The following is a 23,441-nucleotide window of genomic DNA, read 5'->3' as shown; positions in this document are numbered from 1 at the left end:
AGGCACTGTTCTAGTTCTTGGCATGGAACTATTATATTTTTAATTCAACAGGAGGATTTCATTATTACACAATTCTTTATGTGAACTAGCAACTTGCAGACTTTGCGCTTTGTTACTTAGAAAATAAAACAATTTGAAGAACGTGAAAACACAAAGGAATAACAAAGGAAGAAAATGAAGATATATTTGGTGTGCCGTTACAAAGTTAATCTTATAAAAAACTAATACTGTGTCGAAACAATAGTAGTCCGTTATTTACGAAGGCTGTAATCTACAACCCGAGCAAGGTAACGTGCTATTTTAAGTAACACTGTTACTGTTATTACTTAAGTTATTTATTTATTTATTTATTCATTTATTAATGTATTTATTTATTTATTTATTCATATGTTTGTTTATTTTAAGAACTGCTTTCCTGGTCACTCTACGCACTACAGGACCTACGACTACGAGATCAGTTCATCGTATACATTCTTAGGTATGTTGCGTAATTAACATCAACTATACATTATAATTGATGTTAATTACCAAATCCTCATTATCGAAAGGCTTAGAGAACAAGAAAGTCTTAAGTTTTCTGTTGAAAGTCTTAATATATTCAGTCTTTTGGATGTCTAGAGGGAGCTTGTAGTATAGACTTGCGGTCGGCTATTTACAGTTTATCAGTTCATTCTAAAACTGTTATTATGACGTTATTTACTATTATATTTGATGATTTTCTATTAATTTGGTTTTTAGTTTCATTGCTATTGTATTATTAAACCACTGTAATTGCCTTAACCCCATACCGATTGATAATGGGTATGATCATAGTTATGGACGGAACAGCTTGAACCGAAGAAATAGTTTATCCTGTAGTAAATATGAGGTGTATGTATGACAGCGGCCACCTGCATGTACGCTTACGGCTAACTTAGAGTACGGCAGTGTAAGGGAGGGTCACAGGGGGGTATTAGCCCTCTTCGTTAGGCAAGAAGGTAAGGACATGGCTTGTAGGTTAGGTTAGGGGGGAAAGATGAGGTTAGTTGATGTTCATTTTTAGTTCACAAGGGAGGAACTGGCCACTGATATACAAAGGCTCCGTAATTATTATGCTTTCAATGAATATGACCATTTCAAGTGCTAATAAACTGAAACTGTCTGAGAACAGGGATATTTTTTAGAAACCCAAAGTTTTTTGCTCTGCCGTGTGCTCGCGGATAAAGAAAATCATCAAGGTCCTATGTACTGGCAAGCGATACGTGGTGAGCTGCGCACGCGAACCCCATTGATTATTATTCCTTAGATAATTAAGTTTTTCTCTGCAGTGAAAATAGGTGTCATTTTTGAAAAAAAAAGAAAAAGAAATGGACATTTGTCTATGGTAAACACCTTTTCTTTACTAGAAAAGCTTTTTCTGTCCATAACTATAATAAACCCTGATAATCAGCCCTTCAGTGAGGACAATTTGGTTTTGTAGATATAATATTGACTTGTACTCTGTTCAGAGGTACTGTAATTTGATTAATAAGAGCATAGCTTCATAGGCCTTTGGTACATAGGCTGAACTACCTGTAGATGTGGGCCAATTTCCCTATGGCCAGATGAGTAAAGATGTAACGGTAAAATTCTTGATCCGGTCAGAATAATATTTTAGGGTATATCTCGCTCATCATTTATTAGTATAAAGAAGAGCAGATTTGTATTTACTATTTGTTTTACTATTATTTTCCAGTATATATTCCCCACCTTAAACCCCTGTTTCCCACTGGGTGTCCCCCAATAGCCACAGATATATCATGGTATATCTCACTAATTATTCATTAGCTCCCAAAATAAACATCAATTTTGAATAAAACGGGAGATTTCCTCTTGGAAAAACATCTTTGTTAGAAAGTAATGTTCTGACCGGAACTATAGTAAAACCAACATAACGTAGAATCGGTTAGTTAGTAACATGTCGTTTCAGTGTTTGGGGTATATGTAGTTGGTTGGGACAGGTGTACACTTTCTTATTACTTGTCAAACCGATTTTCTTAATGGGGAAAGTTTATTTTGGTCTGTAATACAATATTATAATGCTAGTCTACAATTTATGAAATAGGATTTAGTGTTACCTTACCAACATTTTCTAAGTTCCACCCAGTGTGCACACCTGTCCAGGGTAGCTCCTCCATGGTTTACAAAGTTCCCAATAGTTAGAGACTCGGTCATCATGTATTACAATGTGTTCGAATATTTTATACAGACCCAGCTGTATACATCCTTACATTCGGTTAAGTTTGTATTTGGTTGGGATACGTCTGGTAAATGCGTAATTATTACTCAATGTCTTAAAAAAAGTTTTCATTATGTAGGGACCCTACCGTCTTAAGAATAGGTCAATAAAGCCGTACCAACTTGCGCGTTTCTCAAACATTGGGATTAATCATTAACTGTATAAGCTTATAGTTTATATTATTTTAACTTTCAATCCTAGATTAATTATGGTATGAGACGGTATTGCAATTCCAATGCTAAATCCATGGCCAACTTAAGCATTCAGTGTTAAAGACAGTGTACTTATATTCATTTGGACTTGCTCACTTTTAGGAAGTGGGGTTTTTGCTGGTGTAGCACCCACAATACAGTACTTATAAGTTACTAAGTTACCTCTCTGTACACATTTCCTGTTCCTTTGATATGTCTGGAAGCTTCACTTTTAGTTAATTAAGGCCTTACTTATATTGTTATGTAGGCCTAAGTGTTTGTTAGGCACTTAAAAAGTATTGCTTGCATATTTTGAAATTGTTATTTTATTACAAAATTTGCATTTTACTGTAAGGTTTTGTACTGGTACATCCTCTTGTAAATTTGTTTATATTATGTCATATTTTTCCTGCTTTATTATATGCTCTGTATTTCTTTCAGGTTCACCTTTATTAACTGAAGAAAGATTTCAATCATGGGAAAGATTAAGAGAATCCGACAGAAGTACCACACTACTCTTAAGAAGGAAAGTGGAAGTGAGCATCAGCCCTCTGTTGAAGCTGCGAGTAAGCAACAGCTCAAGCCTGTGATAAAAGCAAATGATGCAGTCTCTCCCAAAAGGTATTTTATCGTCGCTACCTAGAAATCCCAAACAGACAAATATAATACTCAATTTGGGAGCATAGATCTCCAAAACGTTTGACATCTTCAAAAACACAAAATAACACAGAGCTACGAAAAACACGTCCGAACGTTCACGGGTGCTAACAAAGAATGTTGGGAGAAGGTTAGGTAGTGGTGGTGGTGGGGGGCAGTAGCTGTAGTGAACAACACCTCGTATTAACGGAGGATTTTGAGGAGGGAGAAGCCTAATTGGAAAGGGATCTCTGGTATTGGTATCACTCGCCCCAGTTTTAATACCGACACCCTTTAGGGGTGAGCGAGCTGGATATATTCCTAGCATTCCATGCAACTTTTTTCTCCGGTATATTTAGCAGTATTTATAACAATACTGTACAAGCTTGTATTAGAAGTACTGTACAGTAGTTAGAAGTATTTTAAAACCAATGGATTGCTTTTTAAACCCTTCTTGCACTTTGCTGAAGAGATTTGGTTTTAAATGGGATGCACTGTATTGCTGTACAATATAATTTAGCATATTGTTAGCAATCAAGAAATTTAAGATCTCTTTATACCTGAAATGCTAGTTTTAGTTAAAAGGGACTACTATTTTTGGTGCACAATATTTTTCTTATAAAAAAACCCACGTCATGTAGCGTAGATGGTGATGATGGTGGCAATCAATAAATTATTTAGTTGGAGAAAGAAAGAAAAAGTCATGAAAAATTTAAAAAATAGGAGGGAGAATACTGTATATAGCCTGATGACTTGTTAGAAAAGGGAACTCTGAGAATTCTTGAAGCATGATACACATTTTAATGTTACTTTAAACACTGAGTTAGGAAGCATTAAAAAATAACAAATATTTGAATTTTAAACATGATAACATCACAAAGGAAGGTACAAATTATAAAAATAGCTTTAGTCGCATTTTATTTTGTGATGTAAAATGAGAATTAGAATTCTAATTTGAAAGTTTTTATAGTTTATATAGGAGATATATATTTTAATGTTACTGTTCTTAACCCTTTTACCCCCAAAGGACGTACTGGTACGTTTCACAAAACTCATCCCTTTACCCCCATGGACGTACCGGTACGTCCTTGCAAAAAAATGCAATAAAATTTTTTTTTTTCATATTTTTGATAATGTTTTGAGAAAATTCAGGTATTTTCCAAGAGAATGAGACCAACCTGACCTCTCTATGACAAAAATTAAGCCTGTTAGAGCAATTTAAAAAAAATATACTGCAAAATGTGCCGGGAAAAAAAATAACTGGGTTGGAAATTTCCAAATAGCCTGGGGGTAAAGAGGTTAAAATAACTATTTTCCCTGTTGGAGCCCCTGGGCTTATAGCATCCTGCTTTTCCAACTAGGGTTGTACCGTAGCAAATAATAATAATAATAATAATATTTAAGGTTTTTCACAAGTTCAAAATAAGGTTCTGTGTACATCATCAAAGTACTGGTCTGACTTAACAGTACAGTACTGTACTTATTCTTTATTATTTAGCAGTGTAGAATACCAGTAAATCATCAAATATGTAGGACGATATGTCTGAGTTTTTAATTCTACTTTTCAGTGATAATTTGTTTGCCGGGATCCAGATTAATATGGAAGAGGTCAAGACGTCGTTTGATCCTGCGGCCGAGGATGATTTTGACAAAATGAGTATAGCCGGAGCCTTAGGAGCCACGAAACACGAAGGCGTAACTAAAAAGGATCGGAGAATGCAGAGGCGGAAGGAATTACTAAAAAGTACAGTATATTCTTCAAGTTCTTAACTTAATTTATTTATTTGATAATGGGCATATAATTTTGAGAAGCCCTTTAGTTCATATTCCCTGGTCCCAATGCCTGGCCTCTGTCCTAAAATTTATAATTCAGTCGTCTTGCAAATTATATTTGTATGATGGATCGGAATCCAGAGACTCAAACCTGAGGTTGAATATTATATCTATTTTTGTATGCTACAATCAATTATCTTTATACAGTATGCCATATTGGTATGTGACGAATATTTTTGTAAATGCTTTCGATGTAAAAAGACCATTGGTGAATTCTCTCAAGCTTTTGAGGACTTCATCAGTTGCATTTTTAAAATATGTTTACCCTTCATAGGGTTGTTTACATGTTTACACTTCATAGGGTTAAATGCATGATTAGTTCTCATCCTTCTCTAAAGTCTTACTTTCTACCCGTGATCTTGTCTTCCATTGTTTGTATCTTTGTCAGTGCCAACTCTATATTTTCTACCTCCTGTTACTTCCATACTGACTTTTTCTCACAGTACTTCCATTTTTATTACTTGTCCAAACCATCTTGTCCTTTTGAACACCCTTCAGCAACTTCATTTGTAATGTGATCATCTGAGTATGCTCCAATCATAAACCTCTCTATTCTCCTTTTGAACACCTTTCTGTAACTTCATTTGTAATGTGATCATCTGAGTATGCTCCAATCATAAACCTCTCTATTCTCCTTTTGAACACCTTTCTGTAACTTCATTTGTAATGTGATCATCTGAGTATGCTCCAATCATAAACCTCTCTATTCTCCTTTTGAACACCTTTCTGTAACTTCATTTGTAATGTGATCATCTGAGTATGCTCCAATCATAAACCTCTCTATTCTCCTTTTGAACACCTTTCTGTAACTTCATTTGTAATGTGATCATCTGAGTATGCTCCAATCATAAACCTCTCTATTCTCCTTTTGAACACCTTTCTGTAACTTCATTTGTAATGTAATCAGCTGAGTATGCTCCAATCATAAACCTCTGTATTCTGCAGTTATTATTATCATTACTAGCTCAGCTAAAACCCTAGTTGGTAAAACAGGATGCTATAAGCCCATGGGCTCCAACAGGGAAAAATAGACCATTGAAGGAAAGGAAATATGGAAACATAGAATAGTTTGTCGGAGTGTACCCTCAAGCAAGAGAACTCTAACTCAAGGAAGTAGAAGACCCTGGTACAGAGGCTATGGCACTATCAAAGACTAAGAGAAAAATTATTTGATTTTGGTGTCCTAGAAGAGCTGCTTAACATATCTAAAGTCACTTTTACCCTTAGCAAGTAAAAAGTAGCAACTGGATAATTAACGTCCTGTTGTTAACCCCTTGAGTGAAGATTTTTTTAGTTATCTTAGTGTCGTCAGGTGTATGGGGAAAGAAGAGAATGTGTAAAGAATAGGCCAGACCATACGATGTATGTGCAAACAAAGGAAAAACGGACTGTAACCATAGAGGGATCCAATGTAGTACTATCTAGCCAGTCAAAGAACCAAATAACTCTCTAGTGTTAGTATCTCAACAGGTGGTGCCTTGGCCAACCTATTACCTCTTCAGAATTTAATTATTTTTGGAGCGTTTGTAGGGTGACGGCCAGATCCCGTAGAAAACGGGAATATTCTGAACTGTGGCCGTCGTTCTAACCACGATTTTGGCGGGAGAAGTTAACTTAAAAAACCCACCTAACCTATGCTAAAAGCCGTATCCTTATCCAGGGGGGCGGACCCCCCCCCCCTCCTCCCTTACACAACAGTTTCCTTACCTACAAGTACGACGGGAGAAGCTAACTTAAAAAACCCACCTAACCTATGCTAAAAGCCGTATTCTTACCCCGGGGGGGCTGCACCCCCCCGGACCCCCCCTTACACAACATATTTAAGATCCGTAGACCATTTCCAAACGTTTTTATTCTATACAAGATAACAGTCGGAGCGATAATAAGCAAATTAGGACGTTTGGCCGTAGCGCTACAAACTACCCTTATTTTTTTTGTCTGTGTTCCTTCTGCATATTGAATGCTGAATTTCAATTGATGTCTTGGGTATTTGCTGCTCGTTTTATTTTTATTATTCATCTGCAGTGTCAACAGGAATCGTCGATCTTATAAATGAATACGGTGATGGTCCTTCCTTAGAAGAAAGGCTTTCCCACTTACATCAAGTTTGGGAATCCTTCAACTCGATCCCCGGGTCCTTTCCCGTGGTAGAGGAAGAGTATGAACCCGGGTCCTTTCCCGTGGTAGAGGAAGAGTATGAAAGTCCTGTCCACAAACCTTTTCCTATCTAAGGAACTGCTTTCATTTCCAACTCATCTAAACAATTCATCCAAACTTCTAGAGAAAAATGTAAGAGGTTTTAAATCCCTCCTTAGGATTTTACGACTGATTCTTCCTAGTACCTTAGATGTCAGGAGAGGCATGTAGGCCTGTTTTGGAGGCCTTGCCTCTAAAGGGGTATTCAGTTCTCCAGAAAACAACTCATTTAATAGTCCTTGTAGAAGTGGGGGAAGGGGACTGGATGTTTTTTTTTTTTTTTTTTTTTAGACCTGGCAGACACCTTCATATTCACATTAGTCCGGAGTTAATGAAACTCCTTCAGTTTTTGAACGAATGAAAAATTCACCTATTCAAGTGCCTATGTTTTAGTCTCAGGATGGCTCCCATCTTCAAGTGGCTAAGGTTCCTGGGGACCAGAGTTCTGTTCTACCTGAGTGATTAGATAATTTTGAAGGAATCTTTGGAAAAGATTCAGGTTCAACAACTTTGTTACTCAGGTTAATGAAAATTCTCTAGTGGTTTCTACCGTTAGTCTGTGATGTTTCATGCCATAAGCGCAAGTAAATTTGTGGCTTGTTCTTCTAGAAGTTGGAGTTTATTACTAGAGACTACAGGGAGTTGGAGATGGTATTCCAATTATTCCTGATAATTCCTTAAAATCCAGGAAATTTGGTCTCATTCAGCCATTGGGTGTTTAGAGAATTGATAGCTTCTATATCAGTCAGGGAATCCTAGTAGGCAGTATATTTGTATGATCTTTCTGCTCAAAGGATCTATATTTGAAACTGCATTACTTAAGCGAAAGAGTATTGTAGCTATAAGTTTTGTCACTATCAGAGCACCAACATCCTGTGAGTTTTTATCTTCTGTTTTTAGTTTCAAGGAGAAGGTTTTCTTCTGAATGAAATAAATTACTTGAGGGCATTGTCAGTCTTTAGCATGAGGGTTAACTCTGGGTAAGTTTGTATATATGTAGTAAAAATGACAATATTCAATCTTTAGTCCATCCTTGGTACTGTCCTAATACAGTAACTAACTGTATTTGATGCATTTTCCATGCTAGTTTCAACTTGAAAATATTTAACCTTAAGTTATATCATTATTATTTGTTATGCTGATGGTGATCAGGCAGGTATTTCAAATTAATTCTCAACATGCCAAGTGGATTTTGCACCTCCAAAGATTGATTCAACACAAATTCCTATGATGAAAAGTATGATGATGACCTTTGTGTTGGATATTGGTAAAATTATATCTTGTAGCTTTTAGTTAACAAGCTGAAGCCCAATGCATTCCGTTTTTATGTTGACTTATTTTTATCTTAACCCTTTTACCCCCGGGGGTATTTGGAAATTTCCAACCCTTAACCCCCAGGGGGTTATTTTTTTCCCAGCACATTTTGCAATATATTTTTTTTTAAATTGCTCTAACAGCCATAATTTTTGTCATAGAGAGGTCAGGTTGGTCTCACTCTCTTGGAAAATGCCTGAATTTTCTCAAAAAATTATCAAAAATATGGAAAAAAAATTTTTATAGCATTTTTTTGCAAGGACATACCGGAACGTCCATGGGGGTAAAGGGATGGGTTTTGTGAAACGTACCAGTACGTCCTTTGGGGGTAAAAGGGTTAATGGCTGCTGTTTTCATGAAACCCTAGGTTAGGGATTGTCATTTGTAATGAGTATGGTCCTTGGCTTCAGTACCAAGGATGTACTTCTAGACTGCATTGATAACTCATCTATAGAGTATAGTAGGAGGTAAGCATCTTTAACATATGGAAGTCAAGATATTTTCAAACTCCTCTTTGTAGGGCCATTTCTTTTTTTGTCTTTTTATTTTCTTGGGCTTTGTATTGATACCCATGCAATTGATGAAAGTAACAGTAAACTGTGTATGAAGTTTGCCATTAAAGGTCTGCAATTCCAGCACTTGATGCCACAAGAAATGTTTTAAGTGTGGCTCTTGAAATTATTTTGCTTTTTCATCATCCTCTCCTCCTACGCCTGTCGAGACAAAGGGCCTTGATTGGATTTTGCCAGTTGTTTCCATCTTGAGCTTTTAAATCAATACTTCTCCATTCATCATCTACTTCACAATTCATGGTCCCCAGCCATGTAGGCCTGAGTCTTCCAACTCTTCCATTGCCTTGTGGAACCCATTTGAAAGTTTGGTAAGCTAATTTCTCTTAGGGAGTGGAAAGTGCATGCCCAAACCATTTCCATCTACCTCCTCACCATGATCTCATCCACATATGCTTTTCCAACTAGGGTTGTGGTTTAGCAAGTTATAGTAATAATAACACTTGACAACATCAAATGTTTTTCTTATGGCTCTTGAAATTATATTTCTTTAGTTTCTTACCAATTATTCATACAGGCAATATGTAACGACACATTTTACTGTCTTAAAGCCGTAAGGACTTTGAAGAATTACTTCCTTAGTGTGGCGCAAGGTTTTTGATATCGTCACCCTCATAAACTAACTGCCTAAGTCATTTTCTCCACTTGTTGGAAAATCAAAAAAAAACCTTCTCATTTCCTAATTGTTTATATCATTATCTTGAGTTTCAATTCACAAATTCTTAACAGAAGAGTTTGTGAATTAGAATTTGTTAATTGAAGCTCAACACAATGATATAAAGAATTAGGAAATGAGAAGGTTTTTTTTTATTTCCCAACAAGTGGAGAAAATGACTTACTGCGTTTATGAGGGTGACGATATTGCAAATCTCTCCTCGACGTCTTCTTGTGTTGTAGGGAAGAGGATTTCTATTCATCTGAAATTTTATGAAATTTAGTCTTGTAATCATCAAGATTTTTTGTTCTTTTTGGTTTTTTACATTTCTGATCCCACGAATTCGATATCCTTATTGGTATGGTATGACTTAGAATTTTGATTCTGCCACACTTATATTACCATTAAATTTTGCGACGGTAGTTTGGTCATTACGGCACTGCAATTGTATAGAAGTGTATAGATACTTGTAATAATGGTAATTTGGTTTATGTAAGACAGAAATGAACTTATTTGTTAAGACGATTTTCCTAGATTTGATGTGTGATTCTTAAAGGTAGAATGTATATACAGTATGTACATATAGAGAACAGTACTTCAAAGAACTATATAAATTGTACTAGTTGCTTAGAAAACTAGATTTAGTGAATATTTTCAAATACTCAAATATTTACGTAAATTTCCCTTTTCAGCATTTGATACTATTAAGGCGTGTGAAAGAGAAGCCAAGGAAAGGAAGAGGAGAGAGAAAACCGCAATTGTCGGAGATGTTCATCCATTGCTCGATGCCCTTCCGTCGTTAGAGGAAGTTCTCGCTGCAACTAGTCAAAACAAACGTCCCGTTTCTACTAAAGTGAGGTCGACAAAGAAGCAGAAAAAGGCAACCGAAGAAATGTGAGTACTGTATCATTAATGGTGATGTGTTTTTCTTACAATATTGGGACATGATTGTTCATATTGCCGAGAGGATTTTTGTTCTATGTATGACTTCTGTTACAGTTTTTGTTTAAAATGTACAGTTTTTAAGGAAATTTCATGACACACTTATCAGTAGGAGTTGAGATAATTTCAGAAAGCTCATAGGGTCGTCTCAACCTATGAAAACATTTTGTATGAGGCCAATGAAATTAAATACGTAAACAAATAAAATTTTGGTGTACCAGAAAATTACCACATACTGTATTAGGAAAGTACAGTAATTCCTTTTGGTGGGCGAGAACTCAGAACGGCTTATATGCTTTTATTTTTACGTTCTTAACCTTAACTTGTTGTAGGGTCTGTGAGGACCCTGGTTGAACTTCGTTCTTTATAATGGTATTGTCTTATTTATGGAGTAAGGAGATTTTTCAAAATGATTTAATTCGGCTTTATTGATATTTGCCCTTTAGCCTGGGACTTTTATTTTCATTTATACAAGGCAGTTCTCTGTTAGAATTTTCTAAATTGTTTTAGTTAGCTATGCTTTGCCTTCTTGTTTCATATTCCATCTCTGATGGTATTTTGTCTCATGTCTAAAAAATCTTGGCTAAAAATAGTAATCATCTTAAAGAGGTCTTGATTGGAATCAACAATCTGCTAACTTCTAGAATAGGTCTTTGTTGGATGCACCAATCTATTTGAAAAGATCTAGACTGGAAGCAGCAATCCTCTAGAAAAGGTATTATTTAGAAGCAGCATAAATCTTCTAGAAGGGGTTCTAGTTGGGAAAGGTAACCTTCTTGAAGAGTTCTTGATTGTAAGCACCAATCCTCTTGAAGAAAGCTTTTCATTGAAAGCATTAATCTTCTAAGAGATTATAGCTGGGAGCAGTAATCTTCTAGTAGAGGTCTTTGCAGTTTATCTCTCGATTGGAAGCAGTAATCTACTTTGATATGTTGATTGGAAGGAGGCATCTTCTAGAAGAGGCTTTGACTGGAAGCAGCATCTGTTTTCTAGAAGAGGTCTGGGCTCGAAACTGCTTTGGTATTCTAGAAGACTTCTTGATTGTTACTTGCTGTCCTCTAGAAGTGGTCTTGATTGGAAGGAGTAGTTATCTTAAAAAAGACTTTTTGAATGTCGCATTAAATCTTATAGAAGAGATCTTGCATAGGAGTGGCATTTATCTTCTTGAAGAGATTTTGGTTTTCTTCCCTTTTTGACTCAATCTTGAATGAAAGCAGTAATCTTTCAGAAGAGATCTTGTTTAAAAGCAGTTACCTTCTTAAAATTATTTTGATTGGAAGCAATGGGTCTTGGTTGGGAGGTTGGGAGCAGTAATCTTCAAGAAGAGTTTTTGATTGCAAGTACCAGTCTTCTTGAAGAGATCCTCATTCATTGGAAGCAGTGATTACTGAAAGAGATTTTGATTGATAGCTGCTTCGATTTTCTTGAAGAGATTTTGATAGCAAGGCACAATATTTTTTATTGCAAGCACCAGTCTTCTTGAAGGGATTACATTCATTGAGACCAATAATCTTCTTGACGAAGTATCGATTTTCCAAAGAAGGTATTAATTGAACGGATCAATCTTTTAGAAAAGGTATTAATGAGAAGGAGAAATTCTCTTAGCTGTAACCAGCAAGAGGTTTTGATTGAAAGCAGTAATTTCTTCAGAGATCATAAATGGAAGCAGCAAGCAGCAGTCTTCTAGATGAAGTTTTATCTAGCATCAACATTTTACCTGAAATCTTGATTGGAAGTAGTTATCTTCTAGAAAATTACTTGATTGGATGCAGCCAACTTCTAGAAGATTTTTGGATGGGAACAGCATGGCTGGAAGCAGCAGTCTTCAAGGGTTAATCTTCGTAAAGCGGGGTTTACACGATCGAAAGGTTTGAAGGTGGAGTCGGCCACAAATGCATGAGGTTTGTGGACAATGAAGCTCCACCCACAAAAGTCAGGTGAGAACAGACTCTCTTTGTGTAAATGATGTCTTGTTTGGAAGTGGCAGTCTTCTTGACTTGCACCTGGTTGAAAGTAGCAATCTTCTAGAAGAGGCCTTGGCTGGACACAATCTTCTAGAAATAGTTTTGACTGGAAGCAGCATCATTCTTCTAGAAATAGTCTTGATTGAGAGGCTTATGAAGAGATCTTGATAGGAAGCAGCATTAATGTCATAGATAAAATTTTAGCTGGAGGCAGCGATCTTCTAAAAAAAAAAGTCTGGCCTGAATTTTCAAGAAGAGGTTTTGGCTGTGAGCAGCTGTAAATTTCATGATGCAATCTGATTGGAAGCATCTATCTTCTAAAAAGGTATCAACTGGAAGCAACATCAATCTTTTAGAAGTAGTTTTATTTGAAAGTACAGTAATATGTCTTCTAGAAAAGATTGTGGTTGGGATCAGCAATCTTGTAGAAGAGGTCGTTGTTAGGAGAGATAATGGCTGGGAGCTCCAATCTTCTAGGAGTAGTCTGGACTGGAAGCAGCTGTAATCATATAAAAAAAATCTTTGTTGGTGATTTCAATCTTCTAGAAAAGGTCTTGAAATTAATCTTCCAGCCAAGATCTTGTTTGGAAGCTGTAATCTTATAGAAAGTAACTTTATTGAAAGCAGAATTCTTCTAGAAGAGGTTTTGGATGGAAGCAGTATCTATTCTCTAGATGAGATCTTGGCTGGTAGCAACAAGATGTGATAATGATTTGTAGCAGTAATTTTTGAGAAATTAGGTCTGAATTGGAGGAAACAATCTTCTAGAAGAGATCTTGGTTGGAAGAACCATATTTTTGAAGCTATCTTGATAAGAGGTAGCAATTTTCTAGCAATTTAGATTGGAAGAAATTATCTTCCTGACATGGTCTCGATTAGGAGTGGTAATATTCTGGAAATCTTGATTGGAAGCATCAATCTTCTAGAAAAGGTCTTGATTTTGTAGAGGAGGTTTTGACTCGAAGCATTACGAGTCTTCATAGAGGAGGTTTTGGCTCGAAGCATCATCAGTCTTCATCAGAGATCCTGATTGGAAATAGCAATTTTGTAAAAGCAGCTTGGCTTGGAAGCCGTAATCTTCAAATAGATCTTGACTGTGAGCATCATTCTGATAAGAATTTCCTTTGGTAGAAGTAACCTTCAAGATGAAGTCTAAGAGCAGGAATTTTACCGAAGAGTTCTTGATCAGATGTAGCATCAATCATCTATAATATGTTTTAGGTGTGTGCAGCTATCTTCTTGGAACAACATTTTAGCTGTGTGCAGTAATCTTCTTGGAACAATGTTTTAGCTGTGTGCAGCAGTTTTCTTGGAACAATGTTCTAGCTGTGTGCAGCAGTTTTCTTGGAACAATGTTTTAGCTGTGTGCAGCAATCTTCTTGGAACAACGTTTTAGCTGTGTGCAGCACTCTTCTTGGAACAACATTTTAGCTGTGTGCAGCTATCTTCTTGGAACAACGTTTTAGCTGTGTGCAGCACTCTTCTTGGGACAAAATTTTAGCTGTGTGCAGCAATCTTCTTGGAACAATGTTTTAGTTGTGTACAGCAATCTTCTTTGAACAATAATTTAGGTGTGTGCAGCAATCTTCTTGGAACAATATTTTAGGTGTGTGTAGCAATTTTCTTGGGACAACATTTTAGCTGTGTGCAGCAATCTTGGAACAATGTTTTAGTTGTATACAGCAATCTTCTTGGAACAATGTTTTAGGTGTGTGCAGCAATCTTCAGAGTTCTATCAAGGGGTCGATTGGAAGCAACAGTCTTCTAGAAGAATTGTAGGCTGGGATCAGAAGTTATGTAGAATTTTGGGAATACGATCTGATAACCTTGTTCACTCCTCAGGCTGAGTTTTCTTCCGTGGGAATGAAAAGTGCATGGTAGACTATTTATTGAAACTAATATTGTATAAAAATAAAATGAAATTGTCAAAGAAAACCTACTTATAAAATAATCAAGTTAATTCAAAATTATCTGAGGGTGTAAGAAGATCGGCCCTCCCCTTTGATGAAGGGATTATCTAAATGGAAGACAGCCTGTGAATAGTGGTTTTTACACGCCCTTGTTGTATACACGACACCCACAAGGTGATCGCGCGAGGGTAGTAACCTCTGCATTCCATGCTTTTATCTTTCTCTGGTATATTTGGAAGATTTATATTAGAAAAGTGTAAAGAAGGACCCTTTTCACCTGGTGTCACAGGTCTCTCCCCAGAAATAGATTTTTCCTTCGTCAAAATCCCTTTTTTAATCATTGTTTCTTTTGTTTGACCATTGGAAGTAAACAACTACTGTAGTTGTTACATACCAAGTACCTACTAATAATTGTTTTAGTTTTTATGTACTTATGCTTATTCTGTCTTTCCAGGATGGCTGACGTAAACATGTTTGTTGCAATCAATAAAGACCAAGAATTCATTAAAGATCCATGTGCCGCAGCCTCCAGAGCAGTGAAAACCAGAGTTTTATATGAGGACGAATCAAATAATGAATCAAATAATAAAAAGTAGGAATATTTCACCATTTTTTTAATTCAGCTTGTCCTTAAGTATCAATATTTATATTTTTTCTCTTTGTTGAACCTGAAAGTGTTTTAACCAGAAGATGATGCTAACTTTCTTAAAACTGCTTTGAAGTAACAATAATTTGTTGCGGAAAACTTAAGCTTAGACATTAAGTGGATTTCTTTGAGAAATTGAGTGTTGAGGAATCATTCACAAAATAGTGTACAGTACTTACAAAATGTACAGAATGTACCAATACTGCACTGATAAAATGGTGTATAGAATATTCCAAAATGTTGCATAGAATATTGATGAAATGTTGCTTGGATTGATTACAATAATCCAGACTAGATGAGATGTTGCATAGAATGAATCTAGGCTAATACTGTATTGCAAATCAGTAGGTACAGTATTCTAGAATAGTTTTGAGACTTGCTAGGAGGTTTTGAAATGCTACAGTTCAGTTGGTTTTCTATGTTTATGTATCGCCTCAGAAGTGTAAAGGAGCATACTGTACAGTATATTGTGTAGGCAAAGGGAAAATGAGCCGTAACAAGAGGGAAGGATCCAACGTACTACTGTCTGGCCAGACAAAGGACCCAATAACTCTAGCGGTAGTATCAACAGGTGGCTGGTGCCCTGGCCAACCTACTACCTACTATCCATAGGATTTCTTTCCAGTGTATAGACATTATATAATTAATGAATGTACATAAGACAGGCCCATCGTCCGCCTTGCTTGGAGGATTGAGAAATATTTTAATACAGTACCAATTATAAATACTGTAGTCACTTGAGTGGATAGCTTAACTGCTTCTAGCATCTGGTTCAGCACATAATGGCACGACTGCTGTACCCCAAGAGAACGAAAGAAGAAACAAAACTTCCAGACATTCCTAGCTTTCACTCAAGACTTTAATTGCAACTGCTATCTTAACATAATGGTACTTGCCCTGCCAGTGAGCTGGGTTCATTATTATTATTATTATTACTTGCTAAGCTGGTTGGAAAAGCAGAATGCCATAAGCCCAAGGGCTCCAACAGGGAAAATAGCCCAAAGACGAAAGGAATTAAGGAAATTACTAGAGAAGAGCAGTTACCAATGGTTCCAGTAGAAAGGTATCCAGGGACCTGTGCATATGGCTCTGGAGGTAATGGTCAGTGAAGTTAGTCTAATTTCCAGACTCCTACCTTCATGGCCTATGCCACGGATAGATACTCCTGACATTGTGTGCCCTCAAACTCGAGGATCCTAAAGGCCCAAGGCATGCCTGATGGCTTCTCAAAGCCAGGAGGAAATGGTGTCCTTGGAAAGCAGTGTCTCAACCTTTCCAAAGCTAAGAAAAAGACTGGTGCTTGGGTCTGAAGCACTTAGTTCTTTTAGGTAGTATCTCGACTACTCACAGGGCAAAGTAGCAGATTATCTTGATTGCTAGTCACTTCTTTGAGAGGTAACTGAGAAGGTCTCGAACCTAGGATCAGGGATCTACGGCTTCTGAGTTTTTGCCATGAACTGTGGAAAGAAAGTAAAAGAAACCTTCCAACAGCATACGAGATGCCGTATAATTCTTCAACTCTCTTGGTTGAGGCTAGCGTAAGCAGAAATACAGTCTTGAAGTCAAGTTGGGTGAAGACAGGAAACCCATCTTACACGATTTCCAGCTTGTTTTTGTCCAGGATTACCGAAACCCCAATTCTAAACACTTCCGGATGGCAAGGCAGAGTCTGACTTCGTTAAAATTCCCATGGAAGACCCAGCCACGGAGGAACCTGATGGTGACACAGTAGGTTTAGTTACTGAAAAGGGGAAAAGGAGCTACAAAATTTCATCATCATCAGCTTGAATGTTGCCAAGTCAGATGCTGATGAGGGTCTGTTAGAATACTAATTCTTTGTAAACTCTACCCTCTGCAAGGGTAACACCTCTCTTAAGGGAATGCCTACAAACAGACATGCCCCTTGTAAAAAGAGGAGTTGATGGGGATATAACTCCGGCTTTCTCAGGCTTTACCTGGGTAAAGCTGCATGTCTACCCTTGAGGTAGCTATCCAAAAAAAAGGATCACAAGAATAAGGATGCCGTGATGTTCGTGTACAGAGCAGCAGCTGAAGTCTAAATGAGGTTTACTCTACCTATCAGGTGGGAAGGACCTACTTCAAACTCTAGAATAAACCATTGTTTACATTGTTAAAAGTTTAACAGTTGATGCCATACTCTTATTAAATGTCAATAGTTTGTATTAGGTGTAGGAACAAGCATGATATAATTGGTTATTGGAGACAGAGCTTTGTGATAAACAGCCACAAGTGAATGGTTACACAAGATACACTCCCCTAGGATGCAAAACTATCAGTAATAGGTAACAGAGGTATGACACTGAGATAACCTGTCACTTACGAAAGGTTAGGTAAGACACAATGCTTTGGGATACAAAATCATATCCGACAGGTTATGAAGACAGAGAATTATGATTTACTGTCACATGTAAAAGGTTAGGTAAAACATAATACCCCAGGATGCAATTCCACCTGGACAACAGGTTATGGAGACAGGGCACTGTGATAAACTGTCATTTGTGAAACGTTACGTAAGAGATATAAAACCACATATACAGGTTATGGAGACAGGGCATTGTGATAAACTGTCATTTGTGAAAGGTGAGGTAAGACACAATGCCCTGGAATGCAAAACCACCAGTGGCAGGTAATAGAGACAGGGCACTGTGATAAACTGTCATTTGTGAAATAAAACCACATACTATACAGATTATGGAGACAGGGCATTGTGATAAACTGTCATTTGTGAAAGGTTAGGTAAGACTCAATGCCCTGGAATGCAAAACCACCAGTGGCAGGTAATGGAGACAGGGCATTGTGATAAAATGTTATTTTTATTAGTAAAATAAATTTTTGAATATACTTACCCGATAATCATGTAGCTGTCAACTCCGTTGCCCGACAGAATTCTATGGAGGGATACGCCAGCTATCACAATACTAGAAGGGGGTGTATTTACCAGCGCCACCTGTGGCCAGGTACTCAAGTACTTCTTGTTGACACCTCCTCAATTATTCCTCGGTCCACTGGTTCTCTATGGGGAGGAAGGGAGGGTCGATTAAATCATGATTATCGGGTAAGTATATTCAAAAATTTATTTTACTAATAAAAATAACATTTTCCAATATTAAACTTACCCGATAATCATGTAGCTGATTCACACCCAGGGGGGTGGGTGAAAAACCAGTGTACAAGACTAAAGGATAGCTAAGTATCCCGTATTTCATATAATCAGTTATCCACAATAACAATGAAATAATAAGTACCTGGTAAGGAAGTCGACTTGAACCGTTACTCTGCCTTTAATAAGATCGTCTTCCTTACTGAGCGCAGCGTTCCTCTTGGGAGGCTGAATCAACTCAAAGGTGCTAAAGTATACAGGGCTGCAACCCATACTAAAGGACCTCATCACAACCTTTAACCTCGGCGCTTCTCAAGAAAGAATTGACCACCCGCCAAATCAACAAGGATGTGGAAGGCTTCTTAGCCGACCGTACAACCCATAAAAAGTATTCAAGAGAAAGGTTAAAAGGTTATGGGATTATGGGAATGTAGTGGCTGAGCCCTCGCCTACTACTGCATTCGTTGCTACGAATGATCCCAGGGTGTAGCAGTACTCGTAAAGAGACTGGACATCTTTGAGATAGAATGATGCGAACACTGACTTGCTTCTCCAATAGGTTGCATCCATAACACTCTGCAGAGAATGGTTCTGTTTGAAGGCCACTGAAGTAGCCACAGCTCCCACTTCATGTGTCCTTACCTTCAGCAAAGCAAGGTCTTCTTCCTTCAGATGAGAATGTGTTTCTCTAATCAGAAGCCTGAATAGTAAGAAACTGAGTTCTTAGAACTTGGAAAAGAAGGTTTCTTGATAGCACACTATAAGGCTTCTGATTGTCCTTGTAAAGGTTAAGACCTTTTTAGATAGTACCTAAGAGCTCTAACTGGGCAAAGTACTCTCTTCAGATCATTCCCCACCAAGTTGGACAGGCTTGGGATCTCGAACGACTTAGGCCAAGGACGTGAAGGAAGCTCGTTTAGCAAAAACCGAGCTGCAAGGAACATGTAGCCGTTTCAGATGTGAAAACAATGATCCTGCTGAAGGCGTGGATCTCACTTACTCTTTTAGCTGTTGTCAAGCACACGAGGAAAAGAGTTTTTAATGTGAGGTCCTAAAAAGAGGCTGATTGGAGAGGTTCAAATCTTGATGACATGAGGAACCTTAGGACCACGTCTAGATTCCAGCCTGGAGTGGACAACCGACGTTCCTTTGAGGTCTCAAAAGACCTAGGGAGGTCCTGTAGATCTTTGTTGGTGGAAAGATCCAAGCCTCTGTGGCGGAAAACCGCTGCCAACATACTTCTGTAACCCTTGATCGTAGGAGCTGAAAGGGATCTTACTTTCCTTAGATATAACAGGAAGTCAGCAATCTGGGTTACAGTGGTACTGGTTGAGGAAACTGCATTGGTCTTGTACCAGCTACGGAAGACTTCCCCTTGAGACTGATAGATTCTGAGAGTGGATGTTCTCCTTGCTTTGGCAATCGCTCTGGCTGCCTCCTTCGAAAAGCCCCTAGCTCTTGAGAGTCTTTCGAAAGTCTGAAGGCAGTCAGACGAAGAGCGTGGAGGATTGGGTGTACCTTCTTTATGTGAGGTAGACTTAGAAGGTTCACTCCTAGAGGAAGAGTCCTGGGAATGTCGACCAGCCATTGTAGTACCTCTAAGAACCATTCTCTCGCGGACCAGAGCGGAGCCAACCAACGTCAGCCGTGTCCCTTTGTGAGAGGAGAACTTCTGAAGTACCCTGTTGACAATCTTGAACGGCGGGAATGCATACAGGTCGAGATGGAACCAATCCAGCAGAAAAGCATCCACGTGAACTGCTGCTGGGTCTGGAATCGGAGAACAATACAACAGGAGTCTCTAGGTTATCGAGGTAGTGAACAGATCTATGGTTGGCTGACCCCACAGGGCCCAAAGTCTGTTGCAAACATTCTTGAGAAGGGTCCACTCTGTGGGGATGACCTGACCCTTCCGTCTGAGGTGATCTGCCATGACATTCATACCGCCCTGAATGAACCTCGTTACCAGTTAGCTTTCGATCTTAAGACCAGATGAGTAGGTCCCTTGCGATCTAGAACAACTTCCACGAAAGAGTCCCTCCCTGCTTGAAGATGTAAGCCAGGGCTGTGGTGTTGTCAGAGTCCACCTCCACCACTTTGTTAAGCTGGAGGGACTTGAAGTTTATCAAGGCCAGAATAACCGCCAACAACTTCTTGCAAATGATGTGAAGTGTCCTTTGCTCCTGATTCCATGTTCCCGAGCATTCTTGTCCGTCCAAAGTCGCACCCCAGCCCGTGTCTGATGCGTCCGAGAGGAGACGGCGGTCGTGTTTCTGAACAGCCAAAGGTAGACTTCCTTGAGAAGAAAGCTGTTCTTACACCACGCGAGAGAAGACCTCCTCTCTTCGGAAACAGGAACTGAGACCGTCTCTAGCGTCATGTCCTTTATCCAGTGAGCAGCTAGATGATACTGAAGGGGGGGGGGGGAGGTGGAGTCTCCCTAACACGATGAACAGGGCCAGCGATGAAAGTGTCCCTGTTAGACTCATCCACTACCTGACTGAGCATCGGTTCCTTCTCAGCATGCTCTGGATGCATTCTAGGGCTTGGAAGATCCTTGGGGCCGACGGAAAAGTCCGAAAAGCTCGACTCTGAAGATCCATACCCAAGGAGACAATGGTCTGGGATGGAACGAGCTGAGACTTCTCAAAATTGACCAGGAGGCCCAGTTCCTTGGTCAGATCCATAGTCCATTTGAAAATCTCCAGACAGCGACGACTTGTGGGAGCTCTTAAAAGCCAGTCGTCTGACGGAGCCGGACACAAGATCATGATACTGCTGCACAGTCTGTGAACTGTCAATCATGGGCAAGCGAGGAAGTACAGTGACAACCCGAATCTGTCTAGACTGTCTGGGTCGTACAGACAACTCCTTATCGGGTTGCTGAGGTTGCCGCACTGCGTCACAACAAGTCACTTCTGTTGGTTGTTGAACGTCTTCCCCGTGACACATTGACTCCGTAAACAAAAAATCCTCTAACAAGGACTAAGCTTGGACTGCATGTCATGCAACACAGCTCAAGGTCTATGGGAGCAGGTGTGGTAACAGACGGGATTAGCGACTGAAGTGGAACCATTACCTTCCCTGGAAGCATGTTATGCTTAAATAAAAGTCCATAAGAGGTTATGCAGCTAAAGGCTCCCTCCAAATGACAGAGTCCTCAAGGGAATATCAGAAGGAGGGAGAAAAGAACTTTCTCATCTACAGGGACCATATCCTAGAAAAGCTAAGTTCTCTCAGTGAGGGTTCACTGGTGCAAAAGCAGCAGACTAGAAGGCAACGTTATGAAACTGCTTGACAGTCTAGTGAGTTGGCAACAACCAAAGATGTGTGACTGAGAAGCATGCGGTAAGGTATGCAGAGCATGATGTATGCAGAGTATGCTGTCTGCAGAGCATGCTGTATGTAGAGCATGTTGTATGCAGAGCATGCTGAATGCAGAGCATGCTGTATGCAGAGCATGTTGTATGCAGAGCATGCTGAATGCAGAGCATGCTGTATGCAGAGCATGTTGTATGCAGAGCATGCTGTATGCAGAGCATGCTGTATGCAGAGCATGTAGTAAGCAGAGCCTGCTGTAAGCAGAGCCTGCTGTAAGGAAAGCAGAGCGTGTGCATGGCGTTTAACATTTCTCAGAAATTCCATGACCAGTGCTAGAGTGCTTTATGCATGCTTGCATGGGGTTTTAATATCAACATAATATTTACCTTACATTCATAACTCATGATTCATATTTTTGCCATATTTTGCGATCTTGTTAAAAATATATTGCAAGGAATACAAATATATTTTTATAAGAAATACAAATAACCTCCATTATCATATGGTTTGAAAATGGAGGTAAGGTATGCTGAACAGCAGAGTCAGAACGAGCTGGAACAACAATAGTTGTGGTTTCCTCTTCAAGACTCTGTTGAGGGAACACCTGAGGCTCAGTCTGCAAAGGCTGAATAAAAGACAAGCAGAAGGAAGGCGCATGGGTGGAGGAGGCTGACTCCTAGCATGAGTGGTTGAACCCAAGGGTTGCGCTTGCTGAGCGGTTGGCGGAAGCGGAGTAGCAAGTTCCAGTTCCTGTGGTGTGAGCGGAGCGCGATGAGGAAGAGGCTGCGCAGAACAAGGTAAATGTCTCGCAAGCTGAGGCTCCTGAGGCGCAAGGCTAAGGTGTTGTGGTGCTTGCCTTGTGGAGGGTTGAGCTCGCTGCAGCGAGAGCTGAGGAGACTGACTCATGGACGGGAGAGGTTGTTGTACCTCAACCGAGTGTTGCATCACTGGTGGAGCAGCAAGTGGAGGCGGAGGAAGAGAGGTATAATCCTCCTGATCCCATTGTAAAGGTTGCCTTAAGGAAGGCGGAGGCTGAACACCACTGGGAACAGCAAACTCAGCACGTGGCTCAACATCGTACGCCTGGCAGGTGGTACTGCGATCAGGCGGAGCGAGCGTAGGCGGAGGGAGTGTAGGCGGAGGCGGAGGCGCAACACTCTCAGCCCGACACTCACGCATCAAGTCCGAAAGCTGTGCTTGCATGGACTGTAGTAGAGTCCACAACATCGTACGCCTGGCAGGTGGTACTGCGATCAGGCGGAGCGAGCGTAGGCGGAGGGAGTGTAGGCGGAGGCGGAGGCGCAACACTCTCAGCCCGACACTCACGCATCAAGACCGAAAGTTGTGACTGCATGGACTGCAGTAGAGTCAACTTGGGGTCGGCAGACACTAAGGTCTGCTGAGGTAAAGCCTTAACAGCAGAGATCTGTTGCGGCAGAACCTTACTCCTCTTAGGCGGAGTGCATTCAACTGATGACTGAGGAGAGTCAGAGCTAACCCAATGACTGCATCCGGGTTGTTGAACTTTAACTTCGTACGTCTGGCATAGGTCTGGACTTTACGTTTAAGAGGTCTTGAGACCTGAGACCAGCGTTACTTAGCCTTTATTTTCTCCCCTAAATCTCTTCTGCAGACGAGCAAAATAAGGGCTCAATCGTCTGCGGGTGGGAGTGACGGTCTCGGTAAGACACGCCCACAACCACCGAGGATACTTCTGTGCGCCGATCAAGGCCTGCTGAACCCTTATGCCCTTCGACATTGCTTCTCCCCTGGGCTTGGGAGCTTGCAAGAGGTCCCGGACTGGGAGGACGACTGGCGCGCACAGAAGTACCCTCACGCACAACACTGACATACTTTGCGCTAATCACTTATCACTTTGATTTCTG

At 39.5% G+C, this 23,441-nt stretch overlaps 1 protein-coding gene across 2 annotated transcripts; it reads left to right on the top strand.

Annotated features, from left to right (window-relative positions):
* Positions 1–161: 161 nt before the first annotated feature.
* Positions 162–15,068, top strand: LOC137657100 (ribosome biogenesis protein SLX9 homolog). 2 transcript variants are annotated; one of them, XM_068391464.1, is made up of 5 exons: positions 162–287; positions 2,890–3,069; positions 4,653–4,828; positions 10,344–10,545; positions 14,922–15,068. In XM_068391464.1, the coding sequence occupies exons 2-5, from the start codon at positions 2,924–2,926 to the stop codon at positions 15,061–15,063; spliced, it is 666 nt and encodes a 221-aa protein (XP_068247565.1). In that variant the 5' UTR covers positions 162–287; positions 2,890–2,923; the 3' UTR covers positions 15,064–15,068. The 2 variants fall into 2 exon arrangements, with proteins under 2 accessions (XP_068247565.1, XP_068247566.1); XM_068391465.1 differs by lacking the exon at positions 162–287 and adding an exon at positions 458–478.
* Positions 15,069–23,441: the final 8,373 nt, after the last annotated feature.

This window comes from Palaemon carinicauda, chromosome 18 (assembly GCF_036898095.1).
Source record: "Palaemon carinicauda isolate YSFRI2023 chromosome 18, ASM3689809v2, whole genome shotgun sequence".
In the NCBI taxonomy this organism is placed as follows: Eukaryota; Metazoa; Arthropoda; class Malacostraca; order Decapoda; family Palaemonidae; genus Palaemon; species Palaemon carinicauda.
Note: the sequence above shows the minus strand (reverse complement) of the source record. Positions and strands in the feature narration are given on the sequence as shown.

Excerpts from the sequence above, each read along its gene's own strand:
- LOC137657100 (XM_068391464.1), top strand. The coding sequence starts at position 2,924 with ATGGGAAAGATTAAGAGAATCCGACAGAAGTACCACACTACTCTTAAG. Across the intron at positions 4,829-10,343 it reads GCGGAAGGAATTACTAAAAA|CATTTGATACTATTAAGGCG; the intron begins GTACAGTATATT and ends TTCCCTTTTCAG. Across the intron at positions 10,546-14,921 it reads AAAAAGGCAACCGAAGAAAT|GATGGCTGACGTAAACATGT; the intron begins GTGAGTACTGTA and ends CTGTCTTTCCAG.